We start from the raw sequence: 15,928 nt of genomic DNA on the forward strand, positions 1-15,928 counted from the left end.
TGGCCTCACGTGATGGGGGAAAAGGCAGCTCAGATAGAAAAGGGAACACCAAGTAGAGGATGCTGGAAGGACCCATTCAGGTTGGAAGATGCGAACTGCAAGTAGACTATAGACCGAACATGAAGGCTACTCAATACCTCTTTTGCAAACTACAAAAAATACCCAAATGGAGAGAGAACAAAAGGGAATGCCCTGCCACAGAGGCAGAGTGGGGTGGTGGGGGATTGGGTGGGGATGGTGAGAGGGATACTGGGATTATTAGTGGAGGTGAATGGGCACTGGTGAAGGGATGGGTAAATGATTATTGTATGAGTGAAATGCAAACACAAAAGTTCATAAGTTTGTAACTGTACATCACAGTGATTCTCTAATAAAACTTTTGGAAAAAAGGAAGATGCATAAAGTTCAAGAGTGTCCATTGTTGAAGAGCAGAACACTGATCTTATATTTGTGTAGTCTTGAACTTATCACTAGCATCAAAGAAAAAGAAAAAGACAGAGAAAAAAGTTTTTTAAAGAAAAATAATAAGAAATTAAGAAAAACACATGAAATAAATTATCTTATATGTTATTTATATATAGTGACCTTTCATTTGAATGATTCAATAGAGTTATTAAGTTTCCTTTTTTGTTTTTATTGTAATTTACATGGCATCCCGTTTCTTCAAACCCTCAGTTTCCTGGCTTAAGATTTCACAACAACATAGTAGTTTTAGTTAAAGGAAAATAAATTATGGTATGTGCTGGAGCTGTAGATGAAAATTTGCACCAAAATTCTTGGATTACAAAAAAAAAGACTTAAAGAAGAGATGACCCAAATTTATTTGTTAAATACTGAGAAGACTGTAAATTAAGAGATTAGTGGAGATAATTGTAGTCAGATACAAAAAGTATAGAATGAGTGAAAACACTAATCTGAGTAAAGGATGTAAGAACAATTATATAGCCTTGGTATCTCATATTTTAAGGTGATAACTTTGAACTTAGTATCATTAGCATTAGTGCAAAGTAATGATATGACATGAATTAGAGGTTTAAATGCCCAAAATGGTACTGGAGAGGAAAGATACTGATGGGGAAGATTTCCTGGTTTGTCTTGTCTAAAGTAAATTGGATCTCTACCTTCTACTCTATCCACTGGGTACCGGTCACAAAGAATTAGAGGTCTATAGAATTACATGTCTACACAAGGAGACGAATAAACACACATACTGCCCAAGCTTTAGGGTACCTTGGTAGACAGCATGCAGAGTGTTCAATTATTTGATAGAATGTAGAATGTCGTTCACTTACCTGGCTCTCCACATGTGAGTTATTATTTAAGTTGCCAGAGATATTAAGAACAGTGAGTAAGCACATCAAAAATTGGTCGGTATTGTAAGACCAGAGACTGGGGCATGTCACACAGCTAATCAACAGGCATCGTACAGGATAAGGTCATGACAGTTTACTGTTTTATTTTTGCCCATTTGAAATCTACAGCTAGAAGACCCTAAAGTATTTTTACTCTATTATTTCCTGGGTACATTTTTTACTTCCCATTTTTATTTTAAGACCCAAACTGTTTTTGCCCCTGGAGACTACACTGACCTGGGGGACAATTTCCCACATTGTCTTGCCAACATGCAGTGAAGGAGGCTTAGGCTAGGTAAAGTGAAGTAATAACTGACATTGCGCCTTTCTGTGGAGCTAGATTTCACACCTATTTTGTGTCAGAAAAACAGTGAACTATATGTAAAAACTGAAGATTCCAAAGGCTTGAGTGTTTTAAAGAAAACTGGCACACAGAGAATAGTAATATTGCAGGCAAATGTAATTTTGCTGAAGATTATTTTGATTTTATACATTAACATCTCATTAAAATCAACATTTTCAGAAATGAATATATGTGATAAGTATAGTTAGCCCAGAATTAACTTCTTTAATATTGAACTTCTAATTTTTTTTCATGTTTTATTTAGCTTGATTTTTAAATTGGGTTGTTCAGTCAGATCAGTAATTTCTCTTGGTAATGTGGTAACATAACACATAAACTTTGAAAATGGTCATTAGTATATTTTGAATATGAAAGTAATAGTCAATGCTTGAATCTCCCCTTTATAAATAATAATAATTATCTTACCTCATACCAGTGTTTTTCATCCAGGGGCATTTTTGCACCCTGTAAACACTTGACAACATCTGGAATAATTTTAATCATCATGGTACGAGGGGTGTTAATAGCATCCATCAGGCAGAGTTTCTGGCAAAAAATTACAAAGCAAGGATAACCTCACAACAAAAATATAATGCCATCACCAAATCAAAAATACAAAGATGCAAGTGCTGCCATTGTAGAATCTCAGAGAGGATTTCTAAATTACAGGGGAAATTATGTTAATATGCTATAACAATACATTACAGCAACTGCAAACCCCAACATGCAACCATCAAATCAGTTGTATTGTTTCTTCAGAAAACTAGAGAAGTTCATGCTAAAATCTGAGGCAACGTGCCTCACATCTGCAATTTCTGCATTTTCTACCAAATTGATAAATATTGTTTAAAAGTTGATCAATGTTTCAAAAACAAATTATAAGTATTTATAGTAATATGACATGTACATTTTAATATTTATATATTTTTATAAAATCCTTAAATCGCTAAGTTACCTGAATTTAGTCCTTGTTATAGGAAATGTAAAAACATTTTTGAGTAGACTTTTGCTTAATGGTTTTCTATTTTTTAATAAAATTATATAACATGAATTTATTTGAGAAAATCATTCACTACTGCTTGAAGAAATGTAATTCATTTCAATAAATTTAATTCTGAACAAACTAACTCTTTATAATATTCCTGTTATAACCTAGGTGTTACAGTGAATACTTATTCTTGCTTGGACCCTGGGATACCAGTACATGGTCGTCGCTATGGGCACGATTTCTCTATTGGATCCACTGTTTCATTTAGTTGTGACCCAGGATACAGACTGAGCCATGAAGAGCCTCTTCTGTGTGAAAAAAACCACTGGTGGAGTCACCCACTCCCAACTTGTGACGGTAAGAATTCCCTCAATGTGCAAAATTGACTGGTCCAAAAGCCAAAAGGAAATCAATATATTCTTCATAGAATCGTCATCATCATCATTATCTTCATACCGTTGATTGTTGAATTTCTCTAGCGGTCTCAGTAACCTCTCCATTCGTCCTATCCCTGAGATTTTAGAAGCCTCTCTCTACTCAGTCTTCCCAGCGATGTCGCATTGGAGGCTCTTTCAGGGTTAGGGGAATGAGACCCAGCTTGTTACTGGCTTTGGCATATGAATACACCATGGGAAGCTTGCAAGGCTCTCCCATGTGGGCAGGAACAGGAAACTCTCAGAAGCTTGTTAGTTTCTCCCAGGGGGAGAAGTAGGTTATAAGATATCGCTTCTGGGAGCTTGCTTTTAAGTCTCTGGATGTTGGCCATTGATGGGATTACACACACCTGGGTTCCTCTGCCAGTACTTTCATGCTTGAGGATTTTTCTAACGTGTGGAGAGGGGCCTTGAGCATGGCTGTAGCTAGGTTCCAAAGGTTTTCATCCGCTGGGAGCTTTGCTCGGGGCGGGGAGGGAAGCTGGAACCCGTCCCCTCCAAGGGGTCCCAGGAAAGACAGCCAGGCACCCGGGCAAGAGAGTCTCTATTCTTCATAGAGAGTTAACTTCATATTGGGTTAACAAAGTGTTAACAATGCAGTTTTTAAACTTGTTAAAATATGTGTTTAAAATGTCAATTTGTATCAAAACCATTGATTAGCAAAGGTAAAGAAATCAAACTTACTTCATGACAAAAAAAGATTTAATATATATATAATGTGATCATTTTAATTGCATATAATATACTTAGGTTCTTATAATAAAGTAGCACTGAAGGGGGCCAGAAAGATAGTATTGTGCTTAGGGGACTTGCCTTGTGTATGGGCAACCCAGGTTCAATCCCTGGCACTACATATTGTCCCTTAGGCCTGCCAGGAATGATCTCTGAGTTTAGTACAAGTAACCCCTGAGCTTGATGGATGTAACTTGAAAAGAAAGAAAAAAAAAGAAGAAAGGGAAGGGAAGAGAGGAAAGGAAGGAAGGAAGGAAGGAAGGAAGGAAGGAAGGAAGGAAGGAAGGAAGGAAGGAAGGAAGGAAGGAAGGAAGGAAGGAAGGAAGGAAGGAAGGAAGGAAGGAAGGAAGGAAGGAAGGAAGGGGAGGAGGAGGCAGGAAGGAAGGGAGGAAGGGAGAAGGGAGGGAAGTAGGGAGGAAGGAGGGAAGAAGGGAAGGAGGAAGGGGGTAAGGGAAGGAGGAAGGGAAAAAGGTAGGGAGTAAAGAGGGAGAGAGATAGGGAGGGAGGGAGGAGGGAGGGAGGAAAGAAGGGAGGAAGGCAAAATCTCAACTTTTGTAATGCTTTTTGAGATTTTGTACTTATTGTAGCATTTTTCCATTCTTATAAGCACCTATTGATTTACTAAATCGATATTTGTTAATACTATTGTATACTCACTAATGAAAGATTGTTGAATATGAAAAAACATACTCTGTTCTCCTTGAGTTAGTTGCTTAAATAATTTTAGATAATCTTGTACTTGTTTTATTACTCCCCTTGTTATATTCTTGATGTCTAGAATTATGTATTCTATTCCTTTGACATCTATTTCTAAAACAACATCTCCCAGTGCATGAAAGATTAAAGTTTAACAAAAAAAATTAAAAATAGAAAGCTTTCTACTATACAGTTCGATCAGATCTTGCTCTTGAGCATCCTCACCAGTATTTATATGGAGAACAGTTTTGAGTGACTGCAATATTAGGAAGAATAATATAGTAGTAGGCAAACAAATGTCAAGACTGTCATGAATGTCAAATTCCACAATCAAATGAGGTTGTATACCGTGTACAGAAGATTTAAGATTCTTGTGAGTGCAAGGGGTAAAGTTAAGGTCATGTGTCTGATGCGATACGAATTTCAGGAAAATTATTTAATATCTTCCTTATTTTATAGTTAAGTATAAGAATTCAGTATCCTTAGTGGCTTAAGGCAAGTCTAATTTGATCATTTATCATCCTAATGATACCATAAAATTCTTCCCTTTATTTCTTTTTGAAAACAATACAACCATCTTCTTTGAAGAAAAATTTAGATGATATAAAGTTATTAGTTTAGGGTTAGAAAAGTTTTTAGAGGCAGAACCTAAAATTATACTGAATGCACTTAAATTTATTAATTACAAAGTATTAAAAGATCACATTATGTTGATGAAATTAGTAGAAGAGTATATGAACTAATGGTTATGAGACAAAGGTTCTAAGCAAATGTGCAGAAGTAATATTTCAAGTAAAACTATCTCAGGTAAGTGTATATAGTATAAAGTTGGGAACCATAGAAATTTTTTTTTTTTTTTTTTTTTTTTTTTTTTTGCTTTTTGGGTCACAACCCAGCGATGCTCAAGGGTTACTACTGGCTTTACACTCAGGAATTACTCCTGGCGGTGCTTGGGGGACCATATGGGGTGCCGGGGATTGAACCCGGGTCGGCCGCGTGCAAGGCAAACGCCCTACCTGCTGTGCTTTCGCTCCGGCCCCACCATAGAAATTTTTTAAAGATGCAAAATAAAATTTGTAAGACATGAAATTAAGAACAACTAATTTTCTACCAAAAAAAGTGTGATTTGGAAAAACTAGTTGTTTTGATGTTTTAATGCATTCTTGAAAATGTTTCGATGTATTCTGATTGAAAGCTTGTTCGAGTAACACATATGTTAGCTATCACCATACATGTAGTACCCTACAATAAATGAGAAGAGGTGGTTTTATAGTTCTGCCTGCAGATTCTTGCGTCTGAGGAGGTGCTACTATTTTACATGTCCAATTGGTCCTTATCCTGTGCCAAATTAGTGAAGACACATGTCAGATGGAGAAAGAAAGACACTCTTCAGGATTATTGTATATCTGCTAATTGTTATCAGCTCATATTTAGGCTTTGTTCTCACTTGGTAGAACCCTGATATTTGTCCTCTTACATGCTTTCCTTTGCCTTCTTTGCCAGATTAGTGGATTGTCACATATATTTCAGTTCTCTATTTTCTTTATTGTTTCAAAGATTTAATTGATAGAATACTTATCTCTCACCTCTCACAAGAATATATATCACAAAAATGACTGTTACAAAGATAGTGTTCATTACCTTTGACATATGGTATATGGCATCAATTTGCATGGTTGTTGAAATGAATTGGAATTCCTTCAGAAGAGTTGATAAAAGTTGATATACAGGAAAAAATAGAAGATTTTTACATCTCTTAAGATATTTGTTCTAATAACATTTATATAAGAACGGCTTTATATTCGCTTTTATTATTATTTTTTTTTATTTTATTGACTCACCGTGAGATAGTTACAAGCTTTCATGTTTGACTTACAATCACACAATGATCAAACACCCATCCCTCCACCAGTGCACATTCTCCACCACCAATATCCCGGATAACCCCCCCTATCCCACCCTCCCCCTGCCTCTATGGCAGACAATATTCCCCATACTGTCTCTCTACTTTGGGGCATTATGGTTCACATTGCAGATACTGAAAGGTTATCATGCTTGCTCCTTTATCTACTTTCAGCACACATCTCCCATCCCGACCGATTCCTCCAACCATCATTTTCTTAGTGATCCCTCCTCTATTCCAGCTGCCTTCTCATTCCACCTCTCCTTCCCCCTCCCCCACTCATGTGGCAGGCTTTCAGCTATGGAGCAATCTTCCTGGCCCTTGTATCTGGGTGTCAGTCTTGCATTATGTTATTTTATACTCCACAAATGGGTGCAGTATTCCATTGTGTAGATGTACCAAAGTTTCTTTAACCAGTCGTCTGTTCTTAGACACTTGGGTTGTTTCCAGGTTTTGGCTATTGTGTACAGTGTTGCAATGAACATGTAGGTATACATGTCATTTCTATTATCCTTTTTTGCACCCTTGGGATATATTCCCAGAAGTTGTATTGTGGGGTCATATGAAAACTCAATTTCTAGTTTTTGAAGGACTGTCCATATTGTTTTCCAAAATGGCTGAGTCGGCATTCCCACCAACAGTGAAAGAGAGTCCCTTTTTCCCCCACATCCACGCCAGACGCCAGCACTGGTTGCTTTTGTTCTTTTGAATGTGTACCAGTCTCTGTGGTGTGAAATGATATCTCATTGTTGTTTTGATTTGCATCTCCCTGATAACTAGTAATGTGGAGTATTTTTTTCATGTGACTTTTGGCCAGGAATGGCCTTGTAATCTCTTGAGCTGATTTTATTCTTAAAGTTATTTCTGACTCATTCATTCATGTAGAAAGATTCTTAATTTCTTCTCTGCCATTGTGTATTTGTAATATATTTGTGTTCTTGTTTTTATATGCAAGTTACAAAGTATTAACCCTCCACATATAATACACCTTAGTCTTAGGTTCTTAGTATTTTGAGTCTCTCATGAATGATTTTCATAGGTCATTTTATTTCCTCTTACACTTTACTAATAGGCCAATAACAAACACTTTCTAAAAAATATAGTTCAGGCAGAGATAACATGCAGTGATATTAATAATACCAAACTATAAATAAATTCAGCTAAAAAGTGTTTCTAGTTAGTGTTAGCATCTATCATATTGCAAGGTATCAATATACATGTAATTGATCACTTGTGATTAAAATACCTGGCAATATAAAATAAATACAATTCAAAAGCTCTGCAGTAGAGAGTAGTATCTCATAGACATATGGAGGAATTTATTACTGAAAATTCTGCAATCAATGCTTACAAAAGAACACAACTTAATCACACAGAATGCTATTGACAAATTGGGATTCAGATGTTAATGATCAATTAGCACTGTACCACTGTAGCACTGTCGTTCTGTTGTTCATCCATTTGCTCTAGTAGGCACCAGTAGCGTTTCCAATGTGAGACTTGTTGTTACTGTTTTTGGCATATCGAATATGCCATGGGTAGCTTGCCAGGCTCTGTCATGTGAGTGGGATATTCTTGGTACCTTACCAGGCTCTTTGAGAGGGATAGAGAAATTGAACCCGGGTCAGCCACATGCAAGGCAAACACCCTACCACTTTGCTATCACGGCAGTCCATTGATCAATTAATGATAAAAAAAGTTAAGGCAAGGATGCTATCACTTAGATTTCATGTTCTTACAAGAAAGTGATTTTAAGTTGAAAGGATTAAACGAATTCCTGAGCTAATAAATTATATTTAGGCATTTAAAATAAATTATTTAGTTGGAGTTCTATAAATATAAACACAAGCAAAGGTCTTCTTCAAAGCTTATAATTATATTTTTTTTCAATGGGGGTAAGAGCAGCTCATTTTAATTGTTAACTTATGATTACACACTCTTGAACTGACTGCTTTAATCCTTTCAAACTTGTTTTATCATGTGTAAACTGTGAATAATTAGTGTTTCAGAGGGTTGTTGTGTTTCAGAGGGAATTAATTCAATTAATGCAAAAAAGTCTTCACAGTAATGCCATAGTATTTGTAAGTTCAATATGAGTGCTAGGTCATGATTTTACTAAGAATTAGTTAATAGTTTCATTGTATTTTTTTTAAAGTAGATATAAGTAAGGTTGAAGCACTGGAGAGACAGGACAGGGCAGGCAAGTGCCTTGCCCATGGTTGAACCAGGTTCATTCCTAGGAGCTGGAGCTCCTTGAGTGATCTTTGAGCTCAGAACCAGGTGTAAGCTTTGAGCACATCCAGTTCCAGCTCCCAAAACAAAAATTAAAATAATAATAATAATAATAATAAAGTAGTTCACATCTACTTATATTTCATATTTGAAAAAAGGTATCTAAATCAAACTTATTTTTCCATTTTTATGATGAAACTTTTTCTCTAAATTAACACCTTCAAGCTTTTGGTTTAGTAAATAATTACTGTGAAATAACAGAAAACTCCTAAACTCTGTGTCATGGAGCCACACACTGTCCTCCAATATTTTATTGTAGGGATTTAGATTTTCCAGGTTCCTGTCCTCCAGCTATCAGAATTAAAATCATGGGGCTGGAGATAAAATCATCATTATCATCACCATCATCATCATCATCATCATCATCATCATCATCATCATCATCATACCGTTGATCATTGATTTATTTGAGCTGTCTCAGTTCTGTCTCCATTCGTCCTAGCACTGAGATTTTAGAAGCCTCTTTTTACTCATCCTTCTCAATGGTGCTGCATGGAGGCTCTTTCAGGGTCAGGGAATGAGACCCACCATTGTTACTGGTTTTGGCATATGAATACACCACCACAGGGAGCTTGCCAGGCTCTCCCTTGCATGCAGGAAACTCTCAGTAGCTGGCCAGGTTTTCTGAGAGCGAAAAAATTGTAGCTTCCAGGAGCTTGGTTTTATACACTCTGGTGTTGGCCGCTGGTGGGATTACATGGTGCTGGGGGCAGTCTCTTGGTGTGACCTCCTAGCTACTGAAAAATGGGGGATTGGGCGGAAGAGGTCCTGTCCTGATCCAAGCAGGCTTGGAGATCTCAGCCTCGGGTCCGCACACCTGGGTTCCTCGACCGGTTCCTTCATGTGTGAGGCTCGCCCGAATGTATTGAGAGGGGCCTTGAGCATGGCTGTGGCTGGGCTCCGAAGGTCCTCGCCATGGGGATTCTGCTAGGTGTGGGGAGGGAAACTCAACTCACCCCCTCCGAGGGGCCACGGTGAAGACAGCAGGCGTGGGGGCAAGACTCGTGAATTCAAAAAGGACTTTATTTCAGAAAAGAGAAAGGAAGGGAAAACCAGGCTGACATGCTCCCAGTTTATGGCAGGGGTCTTCTTAAATAGGATTCCTCTAGAGAAAGGCAAACACATTTTCCCCATTTTATACCTTTTTAACAAGGGATGTATGTAAAAAAAATTAATTGAATTTAGAGAAGGGGACCTTTAAAACGGGTTATGATGGTGAGATGATTATCTTCTGGTGTACTTTCATCTGGGTTATTCAGCCATCTAGATTATGGAACAGAGCTAGTTTAATCACCTAGATTACTTGGTACCACCTAGCCCTACTCTTTTGACATTTCATATCAATAATTCCTTTTTTAGTGCTATATTCATATTGTCTTTCTTCCTATTCCCCTTTTGTCCATATCAGTCTGATCAGAATAAAAGTAACATTTGTTTTTATAATTTTTCTATAACTTGTTGATCATTTCTCCTCAACTTCTTAATTTATAACATACCGTTCTAACTTCCCAAAAGAGATGTGGTAGGTGCAATTTTCAAATGACCACAACAGAACTTCTCAAGTAAAGAAACAGAATATTAGACATTTTGTCTCTCTCAGTTATTGCCCAGTTGTATAAAATGCAGTCATTTCAAACAGTTTAGGTTTTCAGCCAGTAGAACCCTTTCACCAATTTTATTCCTCTCAATAATTTAATGACATTTGTTCATAAATCTGAGTATCAATATAAAAATAAAGTAAAACTTAAATATAAAGAATAAAGATATGTGCTATAGTATATGTAAATAAATAATAATTGCAAGAAATTATAAGGAAAGTAAAAGAGGTGACTCTGTAGTTGTACCATAACTACTTGAACCCTAAGGATGTGAAGACAATCTCAATACCTAGGCAATGGTACTAAAAGATCAAAGGTGGAGAATACAGAATGACCTCGACAAAACCACCCACTTGGGACTTAGACTTGTAGTCATATGACCAAGTTTATTAGGAGAGACAATGGTTAAGAATAGTTAAGTGGGCCCAGCCGACCTGTGTTCAATTCTCAGCATTCCATATGGTCCCCTGAGCACTGCCAGGAGTAACTCCTGAGTGCAGAGCCGGGAGTAACCACTGTGCATCACCAGGTGTGACCCAAAAAGGAAAAGAAAAACAAAAGAATAGTTAAATGGAGGTAGAAGGGATGTGCCTGTGTGCCCTAATGAACAGCATTATCAAAGAGAAGAAGTGGTTGTTATGACTCGAAAGTAGGTGCTGAAGCTGTCCTTGAAGGTTTATAGCAGAGGCAAGGTTCAAGTATTGCTGACACCTAAGGGTGCTGCTTCCCATGCCCCAAGACCTTGGTCACCGGCCAATTAATTTAGGTTATTCTCTGAGAATGCCAAGTTTTCTAGCCAACAGCCAGAAACCCAAAGAAGTCAAAGTCTGGGGTGTTTCACTGGACCCAGTGGCCTTTAGTGATCAAGAGGCTGTGCCAGGGAGAGCCCCAGCACAAGTTAGCATCACCATTATCAAAAAGATACATTGGAAATATTAATGACAGCCTATAATGATGCTTTAAAGATTTTAAGTGAAATTGGGAGGTTCAGTATGAATAATCCCCTTTTTAAAACTACCAAAGGAGAGCTGAACTGCTGGGAAACTGAGTCAGAAGTTTAAGAAACTTTTCTCTGAAAGGTTCTGTTGAATTTTCCTCAGTAAATTTTGATGCTTGTTCTTTTGCTTCAAATACCACAAAAATCAAATCCTTTAGATCTCTGTAAGCTCATAATGTGGTATACTTACATAAACGACATCACCACATTTCCCAAACACTCTTTCAGTCCAGCTGTGAATAACAGTTGGGGAAAGTAATCCCTGTGATAAATTACATAAAGTATGACCTATTTGCGGACTCTTACTCAGAAGGTCAATAATATTTAAGTTGCATTAAAAATAGTAGTTATCAGGTTATATGAGCAGGTTCCTAGAAAATTAAATAATGACTCTTATTGTAATGGATATTGTCTTGATAATAGGATTTGAAACTCAGATTTATCTTGGTATCAGGACAGCAACTTTATAACACAATTCCAGGAAAGGTACCGGAAAAGCCCTTCCTTTACTCCTGGGTAGAGTAAAAGGATAAAAAAGATTTAGAGCTTTTGGATTTTATTTAACTTCGTAAATCCAAGTCTACACATTTACAGGTACTCCAGGCTTTTTAATCTCAGTGTAGAACAACAGTCATATTGACTCAATTTTTCTCTCAGCATTGCTGCTTGAGCGAGATCATGAAAGAGATTAATTTTCAAACTCCTTTCCTTCATGCCTTTTTCTCTCTTCCTCTTCTCCCTTACACCCTTGGTGCCCCAGGGAAGTTGAGCAAGGTTCAGAACAGACAAGTTTCATGTTACATTCATAGTCCTTACAGTGCTTTCTCATGTCTAAGTGCTTTGGCCTTGCCAACTAGAATTAAATAAGGGAGCCCAAACACCTTCTCTGCTTCCAGTAGGATATTCATTCTTAGCAGATTATATCTTTGTCACCTTGATTTGCAAGATTGATAAAATCACCTGGTCGACCATTAACAATGGTGATAGTGAATGTACCAAAGGCATTCTAAGTAGATTTGCTCATGAACATATATTGAATCTTATTTTAATTTACTTGATAATAGTTTATTAAAGAGCTGTGCTTTGTTATGTTGGAGCACTTTAGCACAGAGGGCAGGGCGTTTGCCTTGCAAGCGGCCATCCAGGTTCGATTCCTCTGTACCTCTCAGAAAGCCTGGCAAGCTACAGAGACTATCTTGCGTGAATGGCAGAGTCTGGCAAGCTACCTGTGGCATATCCGATATGCCAAAAACAGTAACAACAAGTCTTACAATGGAGATGTTCCTGGTGCCTGCTAGAGCAAATTGATGAGCGGTGGGATGACAGTGACTGTGACAGTAATATATCCTCTTATCGTGCTGAGTGAAGGTAGCTAGAAGGAGAAAGACAGATACAGAATGTGCATTCTTCTGGCTAGTATGTAAAGGACCATAGTGAGGGGATACCATAATGCCTAAAGTCACAAACGTAAGACCTCCTCTACAGAACAGGGCTCACTGTGACTGAGAAACTTGAGTTAGGGTGGGGAGTTGGTGAACGGAATGTTGAGGCGTGGGGACTTTGCTAAGTGGGAATGGTGGAGGGAAACATACCATTGTGGAGGTGGTGTTAGAATGCGGAATATACAGAACCCTTCATTGTCAGTACTGTAAAGTCATAATGTACATTGATTTTTTTTAAAATCAATATTCTCAAAAATGCTTCTAGGGATCAAGAAATAAGATGGGTATGAGTTCTGTCACATGGTTCCCTGGCAGTGCTTGGGAAAGTGTTGATGGACCTGCATGGTCTCTGGCACCACAAGGCCCAAGCGCACCGCATTCTCAAGTCAATACATTGAGACGAAGGCCAAGTTGACTAAGAACCAATGGCAGGCCCCTCAGGGCTCATTAGAATGCTCAGGTGCAGCCCCCACAACAAATGTCTTTTAGTTCAGGATACTCCCCAGAAAACTTCGAAGATCTCCAGCTTCACAGCTTGCCGCCCTGTTTTAAAAAGATATCTGTGACGAATGTCACATGCCTTTAGAAATGCATTCCAATATTTTTCATATAATTAACAATTCATTTTCTTAAAGATTAATAAGAGAGTCTACTAAACAGATAATTACTGAAGTTTAATTTGCAACCAATTTATTCAAATGCTGTTATAATTAACCATGTTAAGTGTACACTTCATTCAGATATAGCAAGCAGAGCTGTGTTCTCTTGGGGCAAATATTAATTCTCAGAGGCTGTTAGATATCCTATTGCATCCTATTGCAGCAGCAGGATGAAATGATTCCCTAGTAATAGAAGACGGTTTTACACACTCTTGTAACAGCTAAAGCAAAGAAAATCAATTCATTCAATTTCTAGAAAGGAGATATTTGCTAAGCCTTTTGCGCTCCGACTGTGACTGACCATATGATGCATTGCTTTTCTGTTTTCAGCACTATGTGGAGGAGATGTCAGAGGGCCGAGTGGAACCATCTTATCACCTGGTTACCCGGAACTTTATCCAAATTCCCTGAATTGTACATGGACTGTTGATGTCACTCATGGAAAAGGTAATTCGCCTCTTACAATTGGGCTATCCTTCAAATTTTCATTGCTTCTACTTTTGTTTCATTGTCATTTACAATCTCATTTGCATAAGCAAAACCAGATCACTCTAAAACACACTAAACCAAAATTCAATTTGAGTAACTAATGCAAAGGATTATACTTTTCCACTCTATTTTAGTATAATCTTTATTTCTACAAGAATGGTGGTGTGAGTTTTTTTCTCTTTTGCTGTATGAAACTAATATTATTTGTATTTTTTATAGCAACATACCAATGAACGGGTTTTTTTCTTTAGCATAATGTAATAAGATTTATTTACAAAGTTTAAAATTGAACTTGAAGATGCTCTAAGGCACATAGTAGATGTTTAAATTGATTAATTTTTTGAAATGTTTACAGTTACTTAATGTGACTATGTTTCATACTATGTTTTATATTTAAATGTGTGTATATTTAGTATTTGCACCCAACGTTTACTTACACAGAACTGCAAGAATATCTCATATAATCGAACATGACTAAATAATTTTACTGTGTCTATGGTAAACATGAATAAATATCTTTTGAACAAATAGATTGAAATCCATGTGGTATTCACTATGTTTCATCCTTCAATGAAAACAAATCTTAAATTTAGCAATTTAGTGATTAAGGAAATTGCAGTGGGAAAATGTTTATTCTAATAGACCAGAATAAAGATGTTTTAAACTTATTTTGTTAGTTAATAAATGTCCACCATTAAGAAATGAATTTTTTAATTTTGAAATTGCTTTGAAGATGTAATGTTATTTTTAGTTATGTTTTTATATTCCAATTAAGTTTTGCTATTATGTGCTTAATGATTTTTGACATTGAACATATAGACATGTGTTCAAAATGGGATTTGTTAAAAATGGGATTATGTGACTATTTTTTTTTTGTTAAAATGGGATTTGTTAAAAATGGGATTATGTGACTAAATTTTTTTAGAAAGGTTGTGTTCTCAATTCGTTGTGATTTCATTAATGGAGTTTTCCTTTATTGGTGTTAAACATCATTTTATTGAGGGTAAAGATTTTGTAAAGATTACTATTATAGTGGAATTAAGTGTTGTTGAGAAAGAAAATGTTAACATGAATATCCTGGTATTGAACAGCAGGAATGACATAGAAGACTGTGAAAACTGTGTGTTATTCTGTTCTTTATATACAAAACTCTTTAAAGGAAGTTAACCAAAGCATCCTATTACTCTGATATGCAGTGGATTAATGAAGTTTAAAATAAGCTCACTTGTATTATACCAGCAAATGGAATGCTACATACTGCTTGCTATGTAAATAGAGATTTAATTAATACTTAAGCTTTGCATCTTCATAGGTTGTAAGTGTTAATTAAATCTGTATTTACATGGCAAGGAATGTAGACTAATATGTCTTTCTTTCAAAGGCCAACAAAGTTTAGTAGAAGTCCTATTATTCTAATGTATAACCAAAGTTGTGTGAAGGAAAATCTCAAAATTGGGAGGTTGCTTGTTTAAATGTTGTACAGTTCAACTTGTTTTAAAATTATCAGATATTTTTAATCCATTTTTATACCTTGGAGTTAGACTTCACAGACCAACTACAAATATTGTAATCCTTGCTTCAACCTGAAGTTCCAAATATATTGGGCCATTATTATATGATCCCTGAAATATTCATACTCATTACTCCTAAGCTTTAATGCTAATCTTTTATTCCTAGACTAAACTCTTCCATTTACTTCAGTTTTCTATGGTTAATTAATTTTCACTGGCATCAACAATTCAATAACCTTTCTCTAGATATGGTATCTAAGTATATCAGTATTATTTTAAAAATAAATTTATTCTTGAATGAGACACCTAACATTAAGCACTTAAATAATTTCCATTTAGTTGGGGTACCATTTGCTTTCATTAATATTCTTTGCGGAGGTGCCAAAGAAATTCATAATGAGTTTGGAGTCAACTAAATCACTTTTTAAAAAAATAATGCGACTTCAATATACAGTTAAACTTGATCAGTAAAATTTTATAATTGTCAAATTG

General features: G+C 36.4%; 1 protein-coding gene across 2 annotated transcripts in view; it reads left to right on the top strand.

Annotated features, from left to right (window-relative positions):
• The window catches only part of CSMD3 (CUB and Sushi multiple domains 3), a 1,180,343-nt gene that overhangs the window by 759,110 nt on the left and 405,305 nt on the right, over positions 1-15,928 (top strand). For both annotated transcript variants that reach the window (XM_004607658.2, XM_055125482.1), the window contains 2 exons: positions 2,852-3,040; positions 13,767-13,883. In XM_004607658.2, the coding sequence (XP_004607715.2) occupies positions 2,852-3,040; positions 13,767-13,883 (306 nt within the window). The remainder of the gene's footprint in view (positions 1-2,851; positions 3,041-13,766; positions 13,884-15,928) is intronic.

Source organism: Sorex araneus, chromosome 2, assembly GCF_027595985.1.
Source record: "Sorex araneus isolate mSorAra2 chromosome 2, mSorAra2.pri, whole genome shotgun sequence".
Classification (NCBI taxonomy): domain Eukaryota; kingdom Metazoa; phylum Chordata; class Mammalia; order Eulipotyphla; family Soricidae; genus Sorex; species Sorex araneus.